General features: G+C 45.0%; 1 protein-coding gene across 6 annotated transcripts in view; it reads right to left on the bottom strand.

The window, feature by feature from the left end:
• TBC1D2 (TBC1 domain family member 2) overlaps positions 1 to 20667 on the bottom strand; it is a 57199-nt gene that overhangs the window by 30235 nt on the left and 6297 nt on the right. For all 6 annotated transcript variants that reach the window (XR_001720919.4, XR_010148893.1, XM_003951482.6 and 3 more), the window contains 2 exons: positions 14813 to 14948; positions 4227 to 4360 (listed from right to left, as the gene is read on the bottom strand). Coding sequence is in view for 3 of the 6 variants with exons in the window: in XM_001158356.8 (XP_001158356.3) it covers positions 4227 to 4360; positions 14813 to 14948 (270 nt within the window). In the remaining 3 variants the exon portion in view is untranslated. The remainder of the gene's footprint in view (positions 1 to 4226; positions 4361 to 14812; positions 14949 to 20667) is intronic.

Raw genomic sequence — 20667 nt, 5'->3', positions numbered from 1 at the left:
AGCTTGCTTTAGAAGCACCTGGAGGGCTTGTTAAAATGCGGATGGTTGGGCCCTAATTTCGGAGCTCTGGATTTAATAGGTCTGGGGCAGGGCTTGAGAATATGCACTTCTGAAAAGTTCCTAGGTGATGCTGACACAGCTTGTCCAGGGGTTAGACTGTGAGAACCACTGGCCTACAGAAACGTTATTGCACTGTGCTGGCCCATCTGCTAAACTGTGCCTGTCTCCTTCCTTCAGATCCCACCCAGCCTGCATTGGTCTATCTCATGCCACCCTGCTGGTGTTTGCCAAGTGGCTTTCTCCTCAGGCACAAGCCCTGGCAGGATGTTCTGTTCCTTATTTCAGGATCCCACCTCTATGTACTAGGAGATTTTCAAAGCACACAGATCTGTCTGATGATAGGAACACAAAATGAATGTCTGTACTCTGCATTCTTGCTCCAGAGAGCAGCTCAAGCATTTAACTTGATTCTTCTTATTCCAAGCTAAGTTAAGAGATATATTTCCCCCCCATGGTTGATTGTCTCAAGGATGCATAGTCCTTTTATCTCCTGGGTTACAACCTATGGTTCACAGGCCAAATCCAGCCCACAGCCTGCTTTTACAAATAAAGCTTTATTAGAACACGGCCATGCCCATTTGTTTATGTGCTGTCTATTGCTGCTTTTACTCCTCAAAGGCAGAACTGAGTGCTTAAAACAGAAACCCTATGGCCCACAAAGCCTCGAATCGTTACTATCTTGCTCTTTACAAAAAATGTTTGCCACCCACTGTTTTTAAGTCATTAAAATTTTATTCTTAAATCAAACCAAACATCAGAGAATCATTCCCTTGGGTTGCCTTGTCCTGCCCTGACCCAGCTGTGCTTCTGGTCTCTGCCATCAGCCTGCATCAAGGGACATTTAAGGGCGTGACTATGTAGCCAAGGGCCCTTGAGAAGCTTGTTCACATGGGATATATACATCATGCCTGTTATGAGTCCCCAGCAGAAGAAATTCCCTTCAGCCCTAGGAACTTCCAAGAAAAGCTTTGCTTCTTATAAGAAAATATGTTTTTAGTCTTATGGACACTGGAAATAATCTAGCTGCTTGCATTTCCCTCTTTGCCTTGGCTGCTGAGCTTACGGCCACATTTACTGCCTACTCTCAGATATTTTGTAGGATCGTAAATTGATCTTATCTAAATCTCCTAACCAAATTACTCATTTGTAGGAGTATGCATTTTAGTAAACTATTACCTATTTCTTGGGACTAAAGTGTTAAAGGTGTTGAAAATAAGAATGTGGTATGGCATCCCAGGATAGCGGACACGCAGGGCTTTGGGGATAGGCCAAATGACTTAGCATGAGACCAGGCCAAGGGCTGGCCAAACAGTCTTGAACAAATAAAGAGTTACTCCAGTAGGTGACAGGAACCAGACACTGAGTGCAAAAACAGTATCTTGCTCGGCCGGGCGTGGTGGCTCACGCCTGTAATCCTAGGACTTTGGGAGGCTGAGGCGGGTAGATCACTTGAAGTCAGGAGTTCGAGACCACCCTGGCCAACATGGTGAAACCCCGTTTCTACTAAAAATACAAAAATTAGCCAGAAATCACTTGAACCCGGGAGGCAGAGGTTGTAGTGAGCCGAGATCATGCCAGTGCGCTTTAGCCTGGGCAACAGAGCGAGACTCTGACTCAAAACAAACGAACAAAACAACAGTGCCTTGCTGAGTGCAAAACCAGAACAGTCTTGTTCCAGATCGAAGAGAAATCAGGTTACACTGGGTACAAGGCAGCCTGCAGAGCTCAGAAATATGTACTACCTCTTTCTCCTTCCTGTAATGGGGTATAGGGGAGCAGGGAAGCTCCTTGTAGCACTGCTGCCCTCTGATACATGACTGTGCACCAACTCTGAGGAGAGGCAGGGCAGGCCTCACAGTGCCCAGTTTATAATTAGAGAAAATAAGGCCTAAGACAGTGGTGTTCAATCAGTGCCCTGGATTTCATAGGAGTGCCTCAAGGGCTGACTGGGAGAGGAAGGTGGAGTAAGAGGAGCAGAGGAGGAGTCCAGACTCCAACTCCAGCCTCAACTCTGCTTTTTTTTTTTTTTTTTTTTTTTTTAATTTGTAGCTCATTTAGAGTCTCAAAAAGAATGTAGGTGTTTTTTATTAGTGTTCAAGAAACTCATTTGTACATATTAGAAAAGATTTATTGACATAAAAATAATCTTTTCCTCCATTTAAAAATCTGATTACAACCACTGTTTAACACAGTGTAAACACCGTTTAACACAGTTTAACACAGTGTTGAGATATTCAACACTTTATTAGAAAATAGGTTTTGTGTTAGATGATTTTGCCCAAATGTATGTGTTCCAAGCATGGTTAAGATAGACTGGGCAAAACTATACTGTTCAATAGGTTAAGTATATTAAATGCATTTTCAACTTATGATATTTTCAACTTATGGTGGATTTACCTGCTTTATATATTAGATTTTGTTCTGTCACTCACTCTGTGGCTGTGAGCAAGTCACTCCACCCTTCCATGCCTCAGTTTCCTTATTAATCTAATGAGGATAACAACAATATATACAATATATACAGTTCCAGTTGCTGTAAGAATTAAATAGGTCAAGGTAGGTAAAGTGCTTGGTACACACAGATGAAACTTGAAAAGATTCTACTAAGTCAAAGAAGCCAGTCACAGCATGGTATATTCCTTGGTATATTCCACTCACAGCAGATGTCGAGAACAGGCACAGCCATAGAGAAAGAAAGATGAGTGGCCACCTAGGGTTATGGGGCAGTGGGGATTAAGGTTGATGACTAAGGGTGCAGGTTTCTTTTTGGGGTAATAAAAATGTTCTAAAATTGATTATAGTGACGGCTGCATAATTCTGAGGATATACAGAAAGCCACTGAATTACACATTTTAAATGGGTGAATTGTATAGTACACGAATATATCTTAATAAAGTTGTTGCCAAAAAAAATGCTTACTGCCGCACTGGCATGAAGTAACTGCTAGTGTTATGATGATGGTGACTCATCCGATATAGCACTGGCCTTCTCTTGGACTGCTTGTTGTGCTCTCTAGGGCTCTGCCAGGCACTGACTGCTCCAAAGGGTGCTTTTTCTTTTCTTCTTCCTCTTTTTCTGGTTTTTTTTTTTTTTTTTTTTTTTTTGACAGTGTCTCACTCTGTCACCCATGCATGATCACGGCTCACTGCAGCCTCGACCTCCCTGGCTCAAGTGATCCTCCCAGCTGAGCACCCCAAGTAGCTGGGACTACAGGCTTGCACCATGATCAGCTAATTTTTTTATTTTTTTGTAAAGACAGGGTCTCCCTATGTTGCCCAGGCTTGTCTTGAACTTCTGGGCTCAAGCAATCCTCCAGCCTTGGCCTCCCAAAGTGCTGGGATTACAAGCGTGAGCCACCATGCCCAGCCTCTTCTTAATTTTTTACTCTGAAAAAATTATAGACTCACAGGAAGTTGCAAAGATAGTGCAGACATGTCCCAAGTACTCTTCACCAAGCTTCCCCTGATGGTGACATCTTACATAGCTATAGTACACTATCAACTCTAGGAAACTGGTGTTGGTACAATATGTGTGTATAGGTCTATGCCATTTTATCACATGTGTACATTTGTTTTTGGTTTTGTTTGAGACGGAGTCTCACTCTGTCACCCAGGCTGGAGTGCCGTGGTGCAATCTCGACTCACTACAACCTCTGCCTCCCAGGTTCAAGTGGTTCTCCTGCCTCAGCCTCCTGAGTAGCTGGAATTGTAGGCACAGGCCACCATGCCCAGCTAACTTTTGTATTTTTAGTAGCGTGGTGGTATTAACAGGTGGGGCCCTTGGGAGGTGATCAGATTTAATGTCATGAGGGTGGAGCCCCTGATAAGATCAGTACCCTTAGAAGAAGCAGCAGAGACCAGAGCTCTTGCGGCCACGTGAACACATAGTGAGAAGGTGGCCATCTATCTGCAAGCCAGGAAGGGAGCCCTCACCAGACATTGAATCTGCCGGCACCTTGATCTTGGACCTCCCAGCTTCTACACAACTGTGAGAAATAAGTATCTGTTATTTAAGCCACGCAGTCTATGGTGTTTCAGTAAGTAGCCCAAGCCAACTAAGACACACACAAAAGCACAAATGCTGGTTCGCTGGAAGGAAAGAAGGCACTTGTGCCAGCCGTGAGGAGCTGGTCCCTGAAGGCAGCTCAGCCCTGGACAGAGGCTCACCTGGGGTGCTGGCGTCAGAGGCCGAGGGCTGCTCCTCCCTCTGAGGCTCCCCACTCTGTGGAGAATCTTCCCCTGGAGGTTCATGGCCTGTTCCCTGGGCCTGCTTGTTGCCACGGATGTTGTGCATTGTGTTTCTGAAAGGAGACAAGAACAGAGGAGCATGAGGCTGAACCCTGCCTTTCTGCCCTTCTGTCCTTCCCGCCACCACTGCTGGAGCTCAGGTCTCATCCCCACACCCTGTCATCCTGACTGGTCTCCCAGACTCCAGGCACCCTACATGATGCCTCCCCATGCATGGCACTCCCAATCTCCTTTACCTATCTCTTTCGCATTCTCATCTTCCACACACTATGTGGCTTATAAGTAATATAAGCTTGACTTCCTCAACCCCCAACCCTGCAGCTGGAATATAAATGCCATGAGGCGGAGGTATTGTCTGTTTTGTTAACTGATGCACCTACAATGCCTAAACAGTGCCCAAAACATAGAAGGTGCTTAATATGGGTGTGTTGAGTGAATGCTGAATGGACTTGCTGAACCAACTTTCCCGAAACCTTCATCTGGTTTCATAACTTTCTGGCTCAAAAACCATCAGTGGCTCCCGACTTCTGCTGAGATAAGTTGCAAACATCTCCTGGCATCTTTCCCTGCTTGCTCTCTTTCCCTGCTCAGATCTGTCCTCTGTGCAGCCTTCACTGACCATCTCATGGCCTCCAAGGGGCTTAGTGTACTTCGCAGCTGGGTCACCCTTTGGCCAAGTACTTGTCTAGGCTGAAGCCTCATGATGTCATTTCTTTAAGAACCGGATACTAACCTACCTGCATGTTTGCTGGTGCCCAACACTGGGTTGTACATGCCAGAGACCGGGCTCAATACATGTTTGGTTTATAGAAGGGAACTAGATAGTACCAAAGGCTGACCTAAGATCACAGACCACAGAGAAGTTCATAATGAGCTGGATGTAAAAACAGTTCAAGGAGTTTATTTTCCCTTGCAAAGAGATAAGATTAATAACAGGGAGGGAAAATGATGAAAGGAGTTCACTAGGTCAGTGTATTTCGAACCGAAGGTTCCCACTCATTGGTAGATTGTAAAATCAGTTTAGTGTCATGACCAGCATTTAAAAAATGAAATAGAAACTATCAGGGCTGCTGCCACCTGCCTGCATCCACCTGTGTTGCATCGGGATCCTGAGGAGCTGTTGGGTGGTCCAGACCAAGGCTGGCTCGTGTGGAAGTCATCCTTGCCTCTGTTTGCCGACCCTCCCATCCATCCTCTCTCCCAGCGGTCGTCACGCTGGCGCGCATCTCCTGCCTGCTGTACTAGTTCCATTTGCTCTTTTGGAAGCAGGAGCTAGAACTGACGCTTGTGGGGCTACAGGACTTAGGCCAAGACCAGCTTTGTGAATATCACTGCATCAGGTCAATTTAGTGAAAACATGATACCCACAGTGAGCTTCGACACGAGGAAAGTAACTAAAGGTAACATCACAGTAAAGATCTGGGATATGGCTGGGCACGGTGGCTCACGCCTGTAATCCCAGCACTTTGGGAGGCCGAGGTGGGTGGCTCACGAGGTCAGGAGTTCAAGACCAGCCTGGCCAGGATGGTGAAACCCCGTCTCTACTAAAAATACAAAAATTAGCCGGGCGTGGTGGCGCATGCCTGTAGTCCCAGCTACTCGGGAGGCTGAGGCAGAGAATCGCTTGAACCCGGGAGGCGGAGGTTGCAGTGAGCTGAGATTACCCCACTGCACCTCCAGCCTGGACGACAGAGCGAGACTCCATCTCAACAGAAAAAAAAAGATCTGGGACATAGGAGGACAACCCCAATTTTGGAGCATGTAGGAACTATATTGCTTAGGAGTCAACGCTATTGTTTACATAACAGATGGTGCAGATCGTGAAAAGATAGAGGCCTTGAGAAATGAGCTATATAATCTAGATAAACCACAGTTACAAGGAATTCCAGTGCTAGTACTTGGAAGCAAGAGAGAGATCTTCCTAATGCCTTGGATGAGAAACAGCTAATTGAAAAAATGAATGTCTGCTATTCTGGATAAAGAAATGTGCTACTATTCAATTTTTTGCAAAGAAAAGGATAATGTAGGTATCATACTTCAATGATTTATTCGACATTCAAAATCTAGAAGCTGAAGCATCTCCTGAAGTCTTCCAATCCTTCTCAGCTATAATCCTAGAATTATTGTCTGTTTCTCTAAAGCACTTCCCAAAATACGGTCCTTCCTAACCCCAATAAATTGTCTTTTTCAGAGTTTATTTCTCATGTGCATTGCTGAAGATGTGTATCCCTAACCCTTCATAAGAATCAGCAAGTTGTTGGCTGGGCACGGTGGCTCACGCCTGTAATCCCAGCACTTTGGGAGGCCGAGGTGGGCAGAGCACGAGGTCAGGAGTTTGAGACCATCCTGGCTAACACGGTGAAACCCTGTCTCTACCTAAAATACAAAAAAATTAGCCGTGTATGGTGGCGGGCACCTGTAATCCCGGCTACTTGGGAGGCTGAGGCAGGAGAATGGCATGAACCTGGGAGGTGGAGCTTGCAGTGAGCCGAGATAGCGCCACTGTACTCAAGCCTGGGTGACAGAGTGAGACTCCGTCTCAAAAGAAAAAAAAAAAAATCAGTGAGTTGTCATGATCAAGTCAGCACATACAAAATATACACATATCTTACACATATTTGTCTTAAACTGTATAGAGCTTTTTAAAATTTTATTTATTAAAAAAAAAAAAAAAAACACTTGACCATCTTAACTCAAGAAGATTGCATATTTCCATCCTGGTCTTTCTGGGCCAGATTTTTGTTGTTGTTGTTTGAGATGGAGTCTCACTCTGTCACCCAGGCTGGAGTGCAATGGCACGATCTCGGCTCACTGCAACCTCCACCTCCCAGGCTCAAGCAATTCTCCTGCCTCGGCCTCCCGAGTAGCTGGGATTATAGGTGCCCGCCACCACACACAGCTAATTTTGTATTTTTAGTAGAGACAGGGTTTCGCCGTGTTGGTTAGGCTGGTCTCAAACTCCTGACTTCAGGTGATCCACCCACCTTGGCTTCCCAAAGTTCTGGGATTACAGGCATGAGCCACCGCGCCTGGTCTGGGCCAGATTTTTATATTTGTTTTCAGTAAATGTTTATCTATAATATTTCATTATAGAGTCCAGTAGCTTGATGCTGATACTGACTTGATACAGCATGAAGTTTCTAGTGCCACACACAGTTTTTAGAAAACCTTTAAGCCTGGCTCATGTGGGATATAAACATAATGTTTATCTTATCTCACAAATGTATGTGAAATGTATAATTACACCTTAGGAATCCAAAAATGGTCTGCAAAGAGTGAGCGGAGGCACCAGATCAATGTTGTTGGTTCTTTACACTGGTGAGATTCTACTTGATAAGTATTAAAAACACTCTGCTTTCTGAGAATTCTTTATCACAAAACAGCAGTTGGGGATATGGGAGGAACTAAGGCATGCTTTGTATCTGTGTAGATCATTACTTCCATTTTTTTTTTCCTCATTCAAAATACTTTTCATGGGGTTGGGAATTGATTATTTCTCCAAAGCTTTTATGAATTTAAAGCATGCCAGTCAAGATAATAAAATCTGTTAAGAATGTCAGACTTTGGCCGGGTGCAGTGGCTCACGCCTGTAATCTCAGCACCTTGGGAGGTCAAGGCGAGTGGATTGCTTGAGGCCAGGAGCTCGAGACCAGCCTGGCCAACATAGTGAAACTCCGTCTTTACTAAAAATACCAAAGTTAACCAGGCGTAGTGGCTCATGCCTGTAATCCCAGCTTCTTGGGAGGCTGAGACAGGAGAGTTGCTGAATGTCACTTGAACTGGGGAGGCAGAGGTTGCAGTGAGTGGAGATTGCGCCACTGCACTCTAGCCTGGGTGACAGAGCAAGACTGTCTCAAAAAAAAAAAAAGAAAAAAAAGAAAGTCAGGCTTTGTTGAAAAAAAAGAAAGAAAATATCAGAGTGCACCCCACTTAGTGCACCTTACAACAGCACCACAGTGTCTGGATTACTATAGCTTTGTAGTAGTGTTGATATTGGGAAGAGTGCGTCTTCAAACTTTTTTTTTCTTTTTTTTTTTTTTGAGATAGAGTCTTGCTCTGTCACCCAGGCTGGAGTGCAGTGGCACGATCTCGGCTCACTGCAACCTCCACCTCCCAGATTCAAGCGATTCTCCTGCCTCAGCCTCCTGAGTAGCTGGGATTACAGGCGTGCACCACCATGCCCAGCTAATTTTTTTTTTTGTATTTTTAGTAGAGACGGGGCAAACTTTTTTTATTCTTCAAGATTATTTTGGGTACTCTGGGGCTCTTGAATTTCCAGGATCTTGAATTTTAGGTTTAACTTGTTAATTTCTGTAAGGAAGCCATCAGAATTTTGATGGTGATTATATTGAATCTGTAGATCAATTTGGGAAGTATTGTCAGATTAATAGGTTAACAATATTGTCTTTTTTTTTTCTTTTTTTTCTTTTTGAGACAGAGTCTCACTCTGTTGCCCAGGCTGGAGTGCAGTGGCGCAATCATGGCTCACTGCAGTCTCTGCCTCCTGGGTTCAAGCAATTCTCCTGCCTCAGCCTCCCAAGTAGCTAGGATTACAGGAATGTGCTACCATGCCCAGCTAATTTTTGTATTTTTAGTAGAGACGGGATTTTACCATGTTAGCTAGGCTGGTCTTGAACTCCTGACCTCAAGTGATCTGCCCACCTTGGCCTCCTAAAGTGTTGGGATTACAGGCGTGAGCCCCCGCGCTCAGCCTAGCAATATTAAGTCTTTTGATCCATGAACATGAGATATCTTTCCAGCTACTTAAGCCCTTTTTTTCAACAATGTTTGGTGTTTTCAGAGCACACATTTTGCATTATTATGTCAAATTCATTCCTAAATATTTAATTCTTTTTCTAATATTGTTATGGAATGTTTTCTTAATTTTATTTTTGGGTTGTTTATTACAGGTGTATAGAAATACAACTGATATTTCTATATTGATCTTGAATCCTGCAACCTTGCTGAACTAATTTCTTAGCTCTAATAGTTTTTCCTTAGGATTTTCTGTAAACAAATATCATGTCAACTACAAATAAAGATAGTTTTACTTTTTTCCTTCCCAATCTGGATGCCTAATTTCATGTTCTTGCCTAATTGGCCTGGCTAAAGCCTCCAGAACAATGTTGAATATTCCTGATTTTAGGGGGAAAATATTCAGTCTTTTACCATTAAGTATGTTAGCTTTGCATTTTTCATTGATTCCCTTTATCAAGCTGGGGAAGTTTCATTCTACTTGTTTTTTTTGTTTTTTGTTTTTTGTTTTTCTGAGATGGAGCTGCTCTGTCGCCCAGGCTGGAGTGTAGTGGTACAACCTCCGCCTCCTGGGTTCAAGCAATTCTCCTGCCTCAGCCTCCTGAGTAGCTGGGACTACAGGCCTGTACCACCATGGCCGGCTAATTTTTGTATTTTTAGTAGAGATGGGGTTTCACCATATTGGCCAGGCTGGTCTCAAACTCCTGACCTCAAGTGATCCACCCACCTCAGCCTCCCAAAGTGCTGGGATTGCAGGCATGAGCCACTGTGCCTGGCCTCCTTCTAGACTTTTTAAAAAATTATTTATTTATTTATTTATTACTATTATTTAGAGACAATGTCTCACTCTGTCACCCAGGCTGAAGTGTGGTGGCATGCTCATAGCTTACTGCAGTCTTGACCTCCTGGGCTCAAGTGATCCTTCCACCTCAGCCTACACAGTAGGTGGGACTACAGGTGTGTGCCACCACACCCAGCTAATTTTTTGTAGAGATGGGGTTCACTACAATTTTTTGTAGGCTGGTCTCAAACTCCTGGCCTCAACCAATCCTCCCACCTTGTCCTCCCAAAGTTCCAGGTTTACAGGCAAAATCCACTGTGCCTGGCCCTTTCCAGTCTTTGTGAGAGGTTTTATCACAAAGAGGTGTTGAATATTGTCAAATGCTTTTTCTCAGTCTACTGAAATGATGTGGTTTTTCACCTTCTTCTTATTAATGTAGTGTATTACATAACTTGAATTTCAGATGTGAAACCAACCATGTATTCCTAAGATAAATCCTACTTTATCGTGGATTAATCCTTTTTATATGCTGCTGAATTCAGTTTGCTAGTATTTTGTTGAGAATTTTTACATCTGCCTTCATAAGGGATATTGGTCTGTATTTTTCTTATGATGTCTTTGTTTGGTTTTGGTATCAGAATAATATCAGTCTTATAAAATGAGTTGGGATGTGTCCCCTCCTCTTTTACATTTTGGAAGAATCTGTGAAGAATTGGTATTAATTTTTCTTTAAATATTTGGTGGACTTCACCAGTGAAGTCATTTGGTCCTGAGTTTTTCTTCATGTGTAGTTATTTATTTATTTATTTTACTAATTCAATCTCTACGATGTAATTAGGTCTTTTTAGATTTTCTTCTTGCGTATATTTTAGTAAATGTGTCTTTCTAGGAATTTGTCCATTTTCATCTAAGTTATCAAATTTGTTGGCACATAGTTGTTCATAGTATTCCTCATATAATCCTTTTTGTTTCTGTAAGGTTGGTAGCAATGCTCTCTTTTGTTCCTGACTTTAGTAATTTGAGTTTTCTCTCTTTCCTCAGTCTGCCTAGCTAAAGGTTTGTCAACTTTGTTGCTCTTTTCAAAGAACCTCTATTGATCTCAAACTTAGTTTAAAACAAGATCCAGGTGTGTTTGTGTGGTGTGTGTGTGTCTGTGTGTGTGTGTGTGTGTGTTTTGTATAGTTGGGCCCAGAATAAGAAAATAATGAGATTATACTTTCATGGATAGTACAGCTGAGTGACAGAAGGAAAAATTCATCGGTTGAATTAAGAGCAAAGAAGAAATTAGAACTCAGCACTCCCAATACCTGATCTTTTGCTGTAATTACTAAGGTGTCCTGTTATAAGGAGAGCCCCTGGCTCCTTGGCCTAGTGACTTCCCTTTCCCAGTCTTGCCTTCCCCATCTGAAAATACAAGAATGTAGTTCCATTGAAGAGAATCATGATGATCATGATAGGCACTACTATTTACTGAGCATCACTTTATGCTGGGTCCTGTGCTGAGCCCTGTTACATGGATTTCACAAACCACAAGTCACATGAGTTGGAGAGGGACACAGGGCCACATCCCTATAGCTAGAGGCACTGGCTAGATGGGGTAATCATCACTGCTGCCCACACTTTAACCAGGAACTGCTCCCTCCCTGACATGTCCTGGGTCTGATAAGCAGTCACCCCTGGGGTGTGGGAAAGCACAGAAACCACAACTTTAGGGCAGCGAAAGGCCTTCTAAGCCCTAGCACACATCTCTGGGAATGGGAAGCTCGCTACCTTCTGAAATGGTCCGGCTGGTCACCACCCAGCTAAACCACTATGCTTGGAAGAGCTGTTTCCATTTCATAAATTTATCAACTTTGCTTGGAGCAGTTCATGGACCATTTTCTGTTTAGGTTTAATTCCAGGCCTGCAAGGCCTGACCAGCATGGGAGTGGTGATCCTAAAGACTTGTTCTGAAAGGATAACCTTGGGAAAGCTAGTTATCTTCCCTGAGCCTCAGTTTCCTCATCTGTAGTGGGGATGTCAAACATATCCATAATGAACACTGGATGGACCCTTCCATGGCTCAAATTCTAAGTGAAACACTATGATGCATTCCACTCACTTAATCCTCCCAAGACCAATGAAGTAAATACTATTCTCACCCTCATTGGACGGAGAGAACTGAGATTCGAAGAGGATAAGTAACCAAAACTACAGAGCAAGTAGGCAATGGGGCTGAGCAGCCCTGGATGTCTAACTCCATGGTTTGAGGACTTAACCATGTGATGATACCACTTCACAGGTTTGTCTAGAGAACTCGAGAGCATAAAGCACCCAACACAGTGCTCAGGAAGCTCCCTACCCCCATCCCTGAGTATGACCCGGGTTCATGGCAGCGCCAACAGTGAGTTCCAAGACTAGCCAGAGCACAAGGGTGTAGGACACAAAGGCAGCTCTCATCTCACCAAGTTGTCTGGGGCTCTCAGCAGCCCAGGGCACTTCTCTTGCAAAGTAGCCTGGCATTTTCTGTGGGCTATGACAAGTTACAGGAGGGAAGTTGCTCTATGACCCTCTGAAGCTTCCTTCCTTTCTTGGTCTCTGCATTTTCTATGTTCTGCTTCTGCTGCTGTGGCCTCTATCAGGCATGGACTCAGTTTAATATTGGTGAGACTGCCCTGGGTGCATGCTGGCTGGATAGCTGGACTTCTCAGGCCCCCTCTCTACCCCAGCATGCTCCCAATGCACCCAGTTCCCTGTAGCTCCTCCCAACAGGTGATCTCCTGCAGGGTGCCCTCCACATCCACTCACCCTGGAGGGCTCAACCATGCCCTATACCCAACAAGCCTCTCTCTCGAGCTTAGATCTCTCTCCTGGGCTCCAGGTCATTCCATCCAAATGCCTGTGGGGGAGCTCTACCTCCAGCCAGCAGACCCCAAAGAACACTCATTGTCTTTTCCCTAAAACCTGATTCTCTCCTGGAAAGGACGTCACCACCCTCCTAGTCACTCAAGCAAATTCAGACTCTGAAGCCAGCAGAGGGAAATACTGTGCCTGAGTCACACAGAACCAGGGGTCCCTTATCAAAGTCCCGTGAGCAATGTATTTTGCCTTCTAAGAGCTCTAAGTTCATCTGAAGTCCACACGGAACACAAATGCCCAGGCTGGGAGTGGTGGCTCACGTCTGTAATCCCAGCACTTTGGGAGGCCGAGGTGGGCAAACCACAAGGTCAGGAGTTTGAGACCAGCCTGGCCAACATAGTGAAATCCCGTCTCTACTAAAAATACAAAAAGTCAGCCGGGCATAGTGTTGGGTGCCTGTAATCCTAGCTACTATGGAAGCTGAGGCAGGAGAATCACTTGAACATGGGAGGCAGAGGTTGCAGCGAGCTGAGATCGCGCCACTGCTCTCCAGCCCGGGCAACAGTGCGAGACTCCATCTCCAAAAAAAAAAAAAAAAAAGAAAAGAAAAAAAGAAAAGAAAAGAAACGCCCAAACAGGATCACTATTGGATATAGTTTGAATTCCTGAAAGTTTCCATCCCTTCAACTAGAGTAACAATAGCAGCAGCAGCTAATATGTATTGCACGCTTAAGACTGCCAAGCACAGTTCTAAAGCAGTCTGCATGCATTAAACGATTTAATTACCATGCTAAGCTTATAAGGCAAGCGCTGTTGTATTTACATTTACTAACAAGGTAAGAAAAGCATTGAGAAACAACTTGCCAACAGCAGCACAGCCATGACTGATGGAGCCGGGATACAAACCCAGGCAGTTTGCTTCCAAAGCCCAGGCCACACTGCTGCCTTTTTTTTTTTTTTTTTTTTTTGAGACAGGGTCTCACTCTGTTGCTCAGGCTAGGATGAAGTGGTATGATCATGGCTTACTGCAGCCTTGACTTCCTGGGCTTGGGATTACAGGCACATGCCACTATGCCTGGCTAACTTTTCATTTTACTTATTGTAGAGGCAGGGTCTCAGAAGTTGCCCAGGCTGGTTTTGAACTCCTGGCCTCAAGTGATCCTCCTGTCTTGGCCTCCCAAAGTGTTGCAATTACAGGCATGAACCACCACGCCTGGTCCATACTGCTACCTTCTTAGAAATTATCTAAAACAAAGCCTGACAATAGTAAGGTATATATATAATATATTATTAAATAAAAAAGTAGTTGAGATATGATTGACACAATAAATTGCACAAGTTAAAAATGAGTAATTTGATGCTTTTGACATGTATAGACATTTGTGAAACCATCACTACATCACATTCAATATGATCTCATTTATGCAATATGTATACAGAAAATGTAGAGGAAAGAAATATACCAAATGCTAAGAATATTTGTCTGGGTGGTAGGATTATGGATAATTAAAAAAAATACTTTACTTATAATCAAGTGATCCTCCTGCTCCAGCCTCCCTAGTAGCTGGGACTACAGGCTGTGAGCCACCTCGTCCAGTAGGTAATTTTTTATACCCTTCCAGATGTTTCTGATTTCCTATAATGAACATGTACTACTTTTCCAATGAATGTATTTTTTTTTTTTTTTTTTTGAGACACAGTCTCACTCTTGTCGGCCAGGCTGGAGTGCAATGGTGCAATCTCGGCTCACTGCAACCTCCGCCTCCTGGGTTCAAGCGATTCTCCTGCCTCAGCCTCCTGAGTAGCTGGGATTATAGGCACCTGCCACCATGCCCGGCTAATTACTGTATTTTTAGTAGAGAAGGGGTTTCGCTATGTTGGCCAGGCTGGTCTCGAACTCCTGACCTCCAGTGATCCGCCCACCTCGGCCTCCCAAAGTGCTGGGGTTATAGGCATGAGCCACCACACCCGGCCAAATGTAATATTTTAAAGTGATGATGTGATTAATTGAAAATAAAGCCCATAACCCTCTCCCGGGGCCCATCTCCCTGCAGGAGAATCACAGCGGGTCGAGCTCCACTGAAGGGGCTGCCTGCAGCTTGGCTAGCCCCTCAGCTCCACTGGCACTTACTGTATTTCAGTCCCCAGGTGCTTGAGGGAAATATTCTGAAGGGCAGGGAAGGGCTGCAAGGCAGCTGCCACGCCCACTAGCCCAGGGGGTGTTTTCACAGGGCACAGGAACTCCTCCAGCTCTGCCTCTTCTTGCCCTGGGAACAAAGAAAAGGGAAATCAATCAGCCGGGTCACTGCACTTGGAAAGACAGGTCAGGTGGGATGCTATGGGTGCAGCCTTGACTGGGAACAGGCTGGAGTTGGAGAGTTGCAGGGGCAAGCAGGCCCTCCCTGTAGGTTAACAGCAGCAAAATAGGCTTTTCACAAAATGTTCTGCAGCCAGTAAAATGATGCATTTTGCTGGTACAGCCCTCCTGCAAACCCCTTAAAAATATGCAGACCTGGCTGGGAGCGGTGGCTCATGCCTGTAATCTCAGCACTTTGGGAGGCTGAGATGGGTGGATCACCTGAGGTGGGGAGTTAAGAGACCAGCCTGGCCAACATGAAGAAACCCCGTCTCTACTAAAAACACAAAATTAGCCAGGCGTGGTGGCGCATTCTTGCAATCCCAGCTACTCAGGAGGCTGAGGCAGGAGAATCGCTTGAACCTGGGTGGCGGAGGTTGCAGTGGGCCGAGATCGCGCCATTGCACTCCAGCCTGGGCAACAAGAGTGAAACTCCGTCTCAAAAAAGAAAGGCAGACCTACAGTTAATTCTACATCTGAGAGTCCATCCTAAAGATGGAAGTGCAGACAAAACTTTATGTGCCAAGAGGTTTGTTCCTTCTAGCATTGTCACAATAGCCTCAAGTTGGAAAAGATCTAAAAACTTGGGAATAGGTTAAGTATATCAGAATGTCTTCATATGACGGAATATTAATCATTCAAAACAATGTGAATAAATACTTATAAACAGGGAAACCTGTATGGAATATAATATTAAGTGGAAAAAGCCAGATTAAAAAAAAATTGGGCCGGGCGCGGTGGCTCACGCCTGTAATCCCAGCACTTTGGGAGGCTGAGGCAGGCAGATCATGAGGTCAGGAGATTGAGACTGTCCTGGCTAACACGGTGAAACCCCATCTCTACTAAAAATACAAAAAATTAGCCAGGCATGGTTGCAGGCGCCTGTAGTCCCAGCTACTTGGGAGGCTGAGGCAGGAGAATGGCCTCAACCCAGGAGGCGGAGCTTGCAGTGAGCCTAGATCGTGCCACTGCACTTCAGCCTGGGCGACAGAGTGAGACTCCATCTCAAAAAACAAAACAAAGAAACAAAACAAAAACAAACAAAAAATTGGAAGGCTGGATGTTGTGGCTCACACCTGTAATCCCGCCACTTTGGGAGGCTGAGCCGGGTGGGTCACTTGAGCTGAAAGTTTGAGACCACCTGAGCAACGTGGCAAAACCCCATCTCTACAAAAAACAGAAAAATTAGCTGAGTGTGGTGGTGCGTGCCTATAGTCCCAGCTACTTGGGAGGCTGAGGTGGATGGATCACTTGAGCCCAGGAGGTGGGGGTTGCAGTGAGCGGAGATGGTGCCACTACATTCCAGCCTGGGCAACAGAGCAAGACCCTGCCTCAAAAGAAAAAAAAAATTGGGGTTATAGTATAATCTCAATTGTACAGAAAAAGTCTCAAAGAAATATACTCCGCAATCTTAACAGTGGTTTGAGCTGCGTGATGGGATTTGCAGTGAGCAGGCTATTCTCATTGTATTTTACTGTTTTTTTCCCAAATTTTCTACAATAAACATGGGTTACTTTATAAACAGAAAAAGAATATGTATTTATCAAAAATAGATGTTTATACAGAGATTTTAAAAACACATGCAAATATTAGGGTCACACTACTGAGTATCAAAAAACAAAGTAGGACATTTTATATTATTATATGATCTGAAATGTGTTTAAATAAAAGGCAGGCAGGAGGTCATAACATAAGGTTAATACTGGCTGCCTCTGGGTGATAGGATTACAGGTTCTTTTTCTTTTTAGTCTTCCAAATGTTCTGTTTAAACAATGATTCTTCTACAGTGAGTGACTTGAAAATGTTTAATGTTAAGCAAGCTTTCAAGGCCAAGGAAATTATGTGAAGTGTAAGAGAGGGGAGGTGAAATATTTAGAAATTAACTTTGAGTGTTAGAAAAAGGAGAAAAGAGCCAGGACCACTTATGGGTTGGTATGAGCTTGATTAGACAGCCCCTGAGACCTACCAGGGCAGCAGACACTTTCCACTTGGAGCCCTCTTACTGGGAGACTGAAACATTTAGGAGTGGAGATTTGTTTTTGCACTATACCTGCAAAAAGGGTGTGGGTATAAAAATATTAAATATAATGATGGGGGTCAGGGGGAGCTGTTCAACCTACCTAAGAAAAGAAACTTAGCAGTAGTTCAAACAACAGACAGTGTATTTGTAAATTCCTAACAGGCTCCATCAGATCTGGCAGGTAGGCCAGCACTCACACTCCTCAAATGCGAGATCTTTGAGGCCCTCCCTTCCATGAATCCTCTCACCAAACACAGACTGGGTGTTTACCCTGAGGCTTGCGAGTGGGGCTGGAGAAAGTGAGAAGAATAAAAGCAGAAACTCAAAGCCTAAGGAGCAGGGAAGGTGAAGAAGTGCACACCTGGGGTCAGGTGCTGGGGTAGGGGCAGTTCTGGGAGGTGGAGACAGAGTCTTTCCAATCCAGGTCAGGGGAAACTTCCTGGAGGAGGGGCACTGCAGCTGGGCCTTAAGGACTGGGGTTGATTTGAATCTGCAGGAGGAACCAGGAAAGTTCTATGCCAAGCATACAGGCAACAGTAAGGGGTTTCAGACCCAGAGCTGAGTCTGCGGGGAGGAAGCCGGGAAGATGGGGTGGGGAAGGCCAAATAGAAAGGGGTGTGGGTAAGTGGCTGGATCCCATCACGATGGAAACCAGAGCTCCTAGGGGTTTGAGCAGGAGGCTGAAGAACCAAACCTGGCTTTAGGTAGAAGATCTGTAGCTGGGCCCTGTTTCCATGGGGAGGGTGTTGCAACCAGGTTGCAAATCATTAAAAAAAAAAAAAAAAAAATCAAGGGCCGGGCGCGGTGGCTCATGCCTGTAATCCCAGCACTTTGGGAGGCCAAGGCAGGCAGATCACCTGAGGTCAGGAGTTCAAGATCAGCCTGGACAACATGGGGAAACCCATCTCTACTAAAAATACAAAAACAAACCGGGCATGGTGACGTGTGCCTGTAGTCCCAGCTACTTGGGAGGCTGAGGCAGTAGAATCGCTCGAACCTGGGAGGCGGAGGTTGCAGTGAGCCGAGATTGCACCACTGCACTCCAACAGCCTGGGTGACAGGGCGAGATTCCGTCTCAAAAAAAAAACACAAACAAACACAAACAAACAAAAAAAACAAGAAGGATACTCTCTACCTTGTCTCCTTCAGAGTTAATGTATACAAAAATGTTTAAAAAGCCATAAAGCTGGGCTGGGCATGGTGGCTCACGCCTGTAATCCCAGCACTTTGGGAGGCCGAGGTGGGTGGATCACGAGGTCAGGAGATTGAGACCATCCCGGCTAATACAGTGAAACCCCGTCTCTAATAAAAATACAAAAAAATTAACCAGGCGTGGTGGCATGCGCCTGTAGTCCCAGCTACTTGGGAGGCTGAGGCAGGAGAATCATTTGAACCCAGGAGACGGAGGTTGCAGTGAGCCAAGATCGCGCCACTGTACTCCAGCCTGGGTGACAGAGCGAGACTCCGTCTCAAAAAAAAAAAAAAAAAAAAGCCATAAAGCCCCATATTGTGGACTCACATCTTTCAAAGTAACCTTTAAGCCTGACTCTGAACTGATTCGAAAAAAATAAAATTTTTTTATTTATCAATATTTTAACCATCTTATTCTCCTTCATTCAAAGCAAACCAAAAAAACTTAACAGTTTCTCTAAGATTTTGATATGTTAGCAGTACTTCCCTAACTGCTAATATCTGTTTTCTTGTAAGTGCCACCTGTGGGCCTAGATCAACTCTGAGACTACACAGAGCCAAGTCCTGGGGGTTGTCATCACTGGTGGGTTTTACCAATGAGGAAATAGCCACTCAGAGAGGTTAAGTTTTGTGGCAAAGTCAAAGCTAGCAGGTGACACCGTTATAGACTCAAACACATCCCCACTTTTGCTTTTCCCATTAAACAATGTGGCTTATCAGAGCAGCCTTTCTAACAAGCAGATCGTCTAAGACAGGAGGGGCTGCCCATGAAGGCACAAGCTCCCAATGCAAAGGAGTGTGCAAGGCACGGGCGGCACAGGATGGCGATGCCCCAACAGAGACCAGCACTTCCCACAGGAGGCAGAATCAATGACCTGAGGCTGTAGTCTGGGGCACCTTGGAGAAATGCCCTCCATGAGTGACCACACAGGATTTTCAGCAGCATTCATTTGTAATTCTCCTTTTACGTGAGCTCTGAGGGTTGCCCCACCACCAGTGGGAAGAAGTCGCTGCCTAGACAAAAAAAGGGCCTGACCCAGGAGGTCACTGCCTCCCTAGAGGGCCCTGGACGAGTGCCTGGCTGCCCCTTAGCTTTGGGAGGGCAGGTTATGAGTCTGCAGCCTAGGGTTTGAATTTCAGCACTGATGTTTTCTTACTACATGACCTAGGACAGGTCTCTTGACCTCTTTGAGCCTTAGTTTCCTGGTCTATAAAATGGAAATAGCACTAACTACTCTATAAAATTATTGTGAGGATTAAATAAGATGATGCATGTAAAGTGTTGGGGCAGCAGGCATATTTCATGACAGTACACATTTATACAGGTCCTTTGTAAACTGTAGCTTACTGTGGCAACTTGCTATTCTTATTATTATAAGTCTCGTGGGTTCCCTTTGATCTTTCTTGGCTCTGCGGAGACCGTTGTTTAGGTAAAGCATAAAATAAAGTTGTAAATCCTTAAAAGCAGGAGAGAACATGCCTTGCAGATTGCTCAAGAGCAGTGACGAGACACTTTTTACCAGAAGTCTCTGACTCAAAGTCAGACATGGGTCAGGAGGTTTTCAACGACCTGGGAGCGGGCCGCTGCTTCCTCAGGAAGGGTGGAGGCGGGCGAGGTGGGGCAGCCTGCTCCACGTGGCTAATCCAGGCCTTGCTGACTTGCCCAAGACACCAGAAACATCTTTCTAGGTGGGCTGGGAAGGTTTTGCCAGGCCCTGGGTCTGCGAGGAGACTGCAGGCTTGCTGCAAGGCAAGGAAAGGCTTCAAGAGGAGAAGCTCGCGTCCCTGCTTCCTGAGTCTCAGGCAGCATCCTCCTCAGGAGACTAGAACCCAGGTCATCACAGCAACTCCACCCCTTTCTCCAATGCCCACAGCAGGGGCTGGCCTGGAAGAGGCCCGCCGTGTGTGCTGAAGCAAAGCCGCACAATTAAAGAACCTGCAACAGGTTCCCCACAGCAGAAGAGGTCTGAGGATCCCAGAGCCGTTCTTCCACAATCTGCTTCTTCAAATTTCAGTTAAGACACACAGAAATTCTATTATTGCAGAGGTTTCTGCTGGCCTCTAGTCTGACGCTGATCTTTGCAGCAGCATCAACCCAGGCTGCAGTTTTCTGCAAAACCAGGGTTGTCTGGCTCCCTGGCAGATGGGGAGTGGGGGCTGGAGCAGAAGCAAAGAAACCCTTCAAAAGAAACTCCAAAGAAATTACTAATGATTATTAAGAATAAAAGGAACAGTTATTATAATAGTAACAGCACCTATATATGTTTGTGTATATACTATTATGATAGTAATAGCATGGGTGTGTTCTATGCACAGACATATAGACATAGAATAACAATATTATTAGGACAACTCCCATGTATTGAGCACTTACTATGTGCCTGAGGTTATGCTAAGGGGTTTACATTCCTTTCCTCAT

This window comes from Pan troglodytes, chromosome 11 (genome assembly GCF_028858775.2).
Source record: "Pan troglodytes isolate AG18354 chromosome 11, NHGRI_mPanTro3-v2.0_pri, whole genome shotgun sequence".
Classification (NCBI taxonomy): Eukaryota; Metazoa; Chordata; class Mammalia; order Primates; family Hominidae; genus Pan; species Pan troglodytes.
The sequence above is the reverse complement of the archived record's forward strand: the minus strand, read 5'-3'. Positions and strand labels throughout refer to the sequence as shown.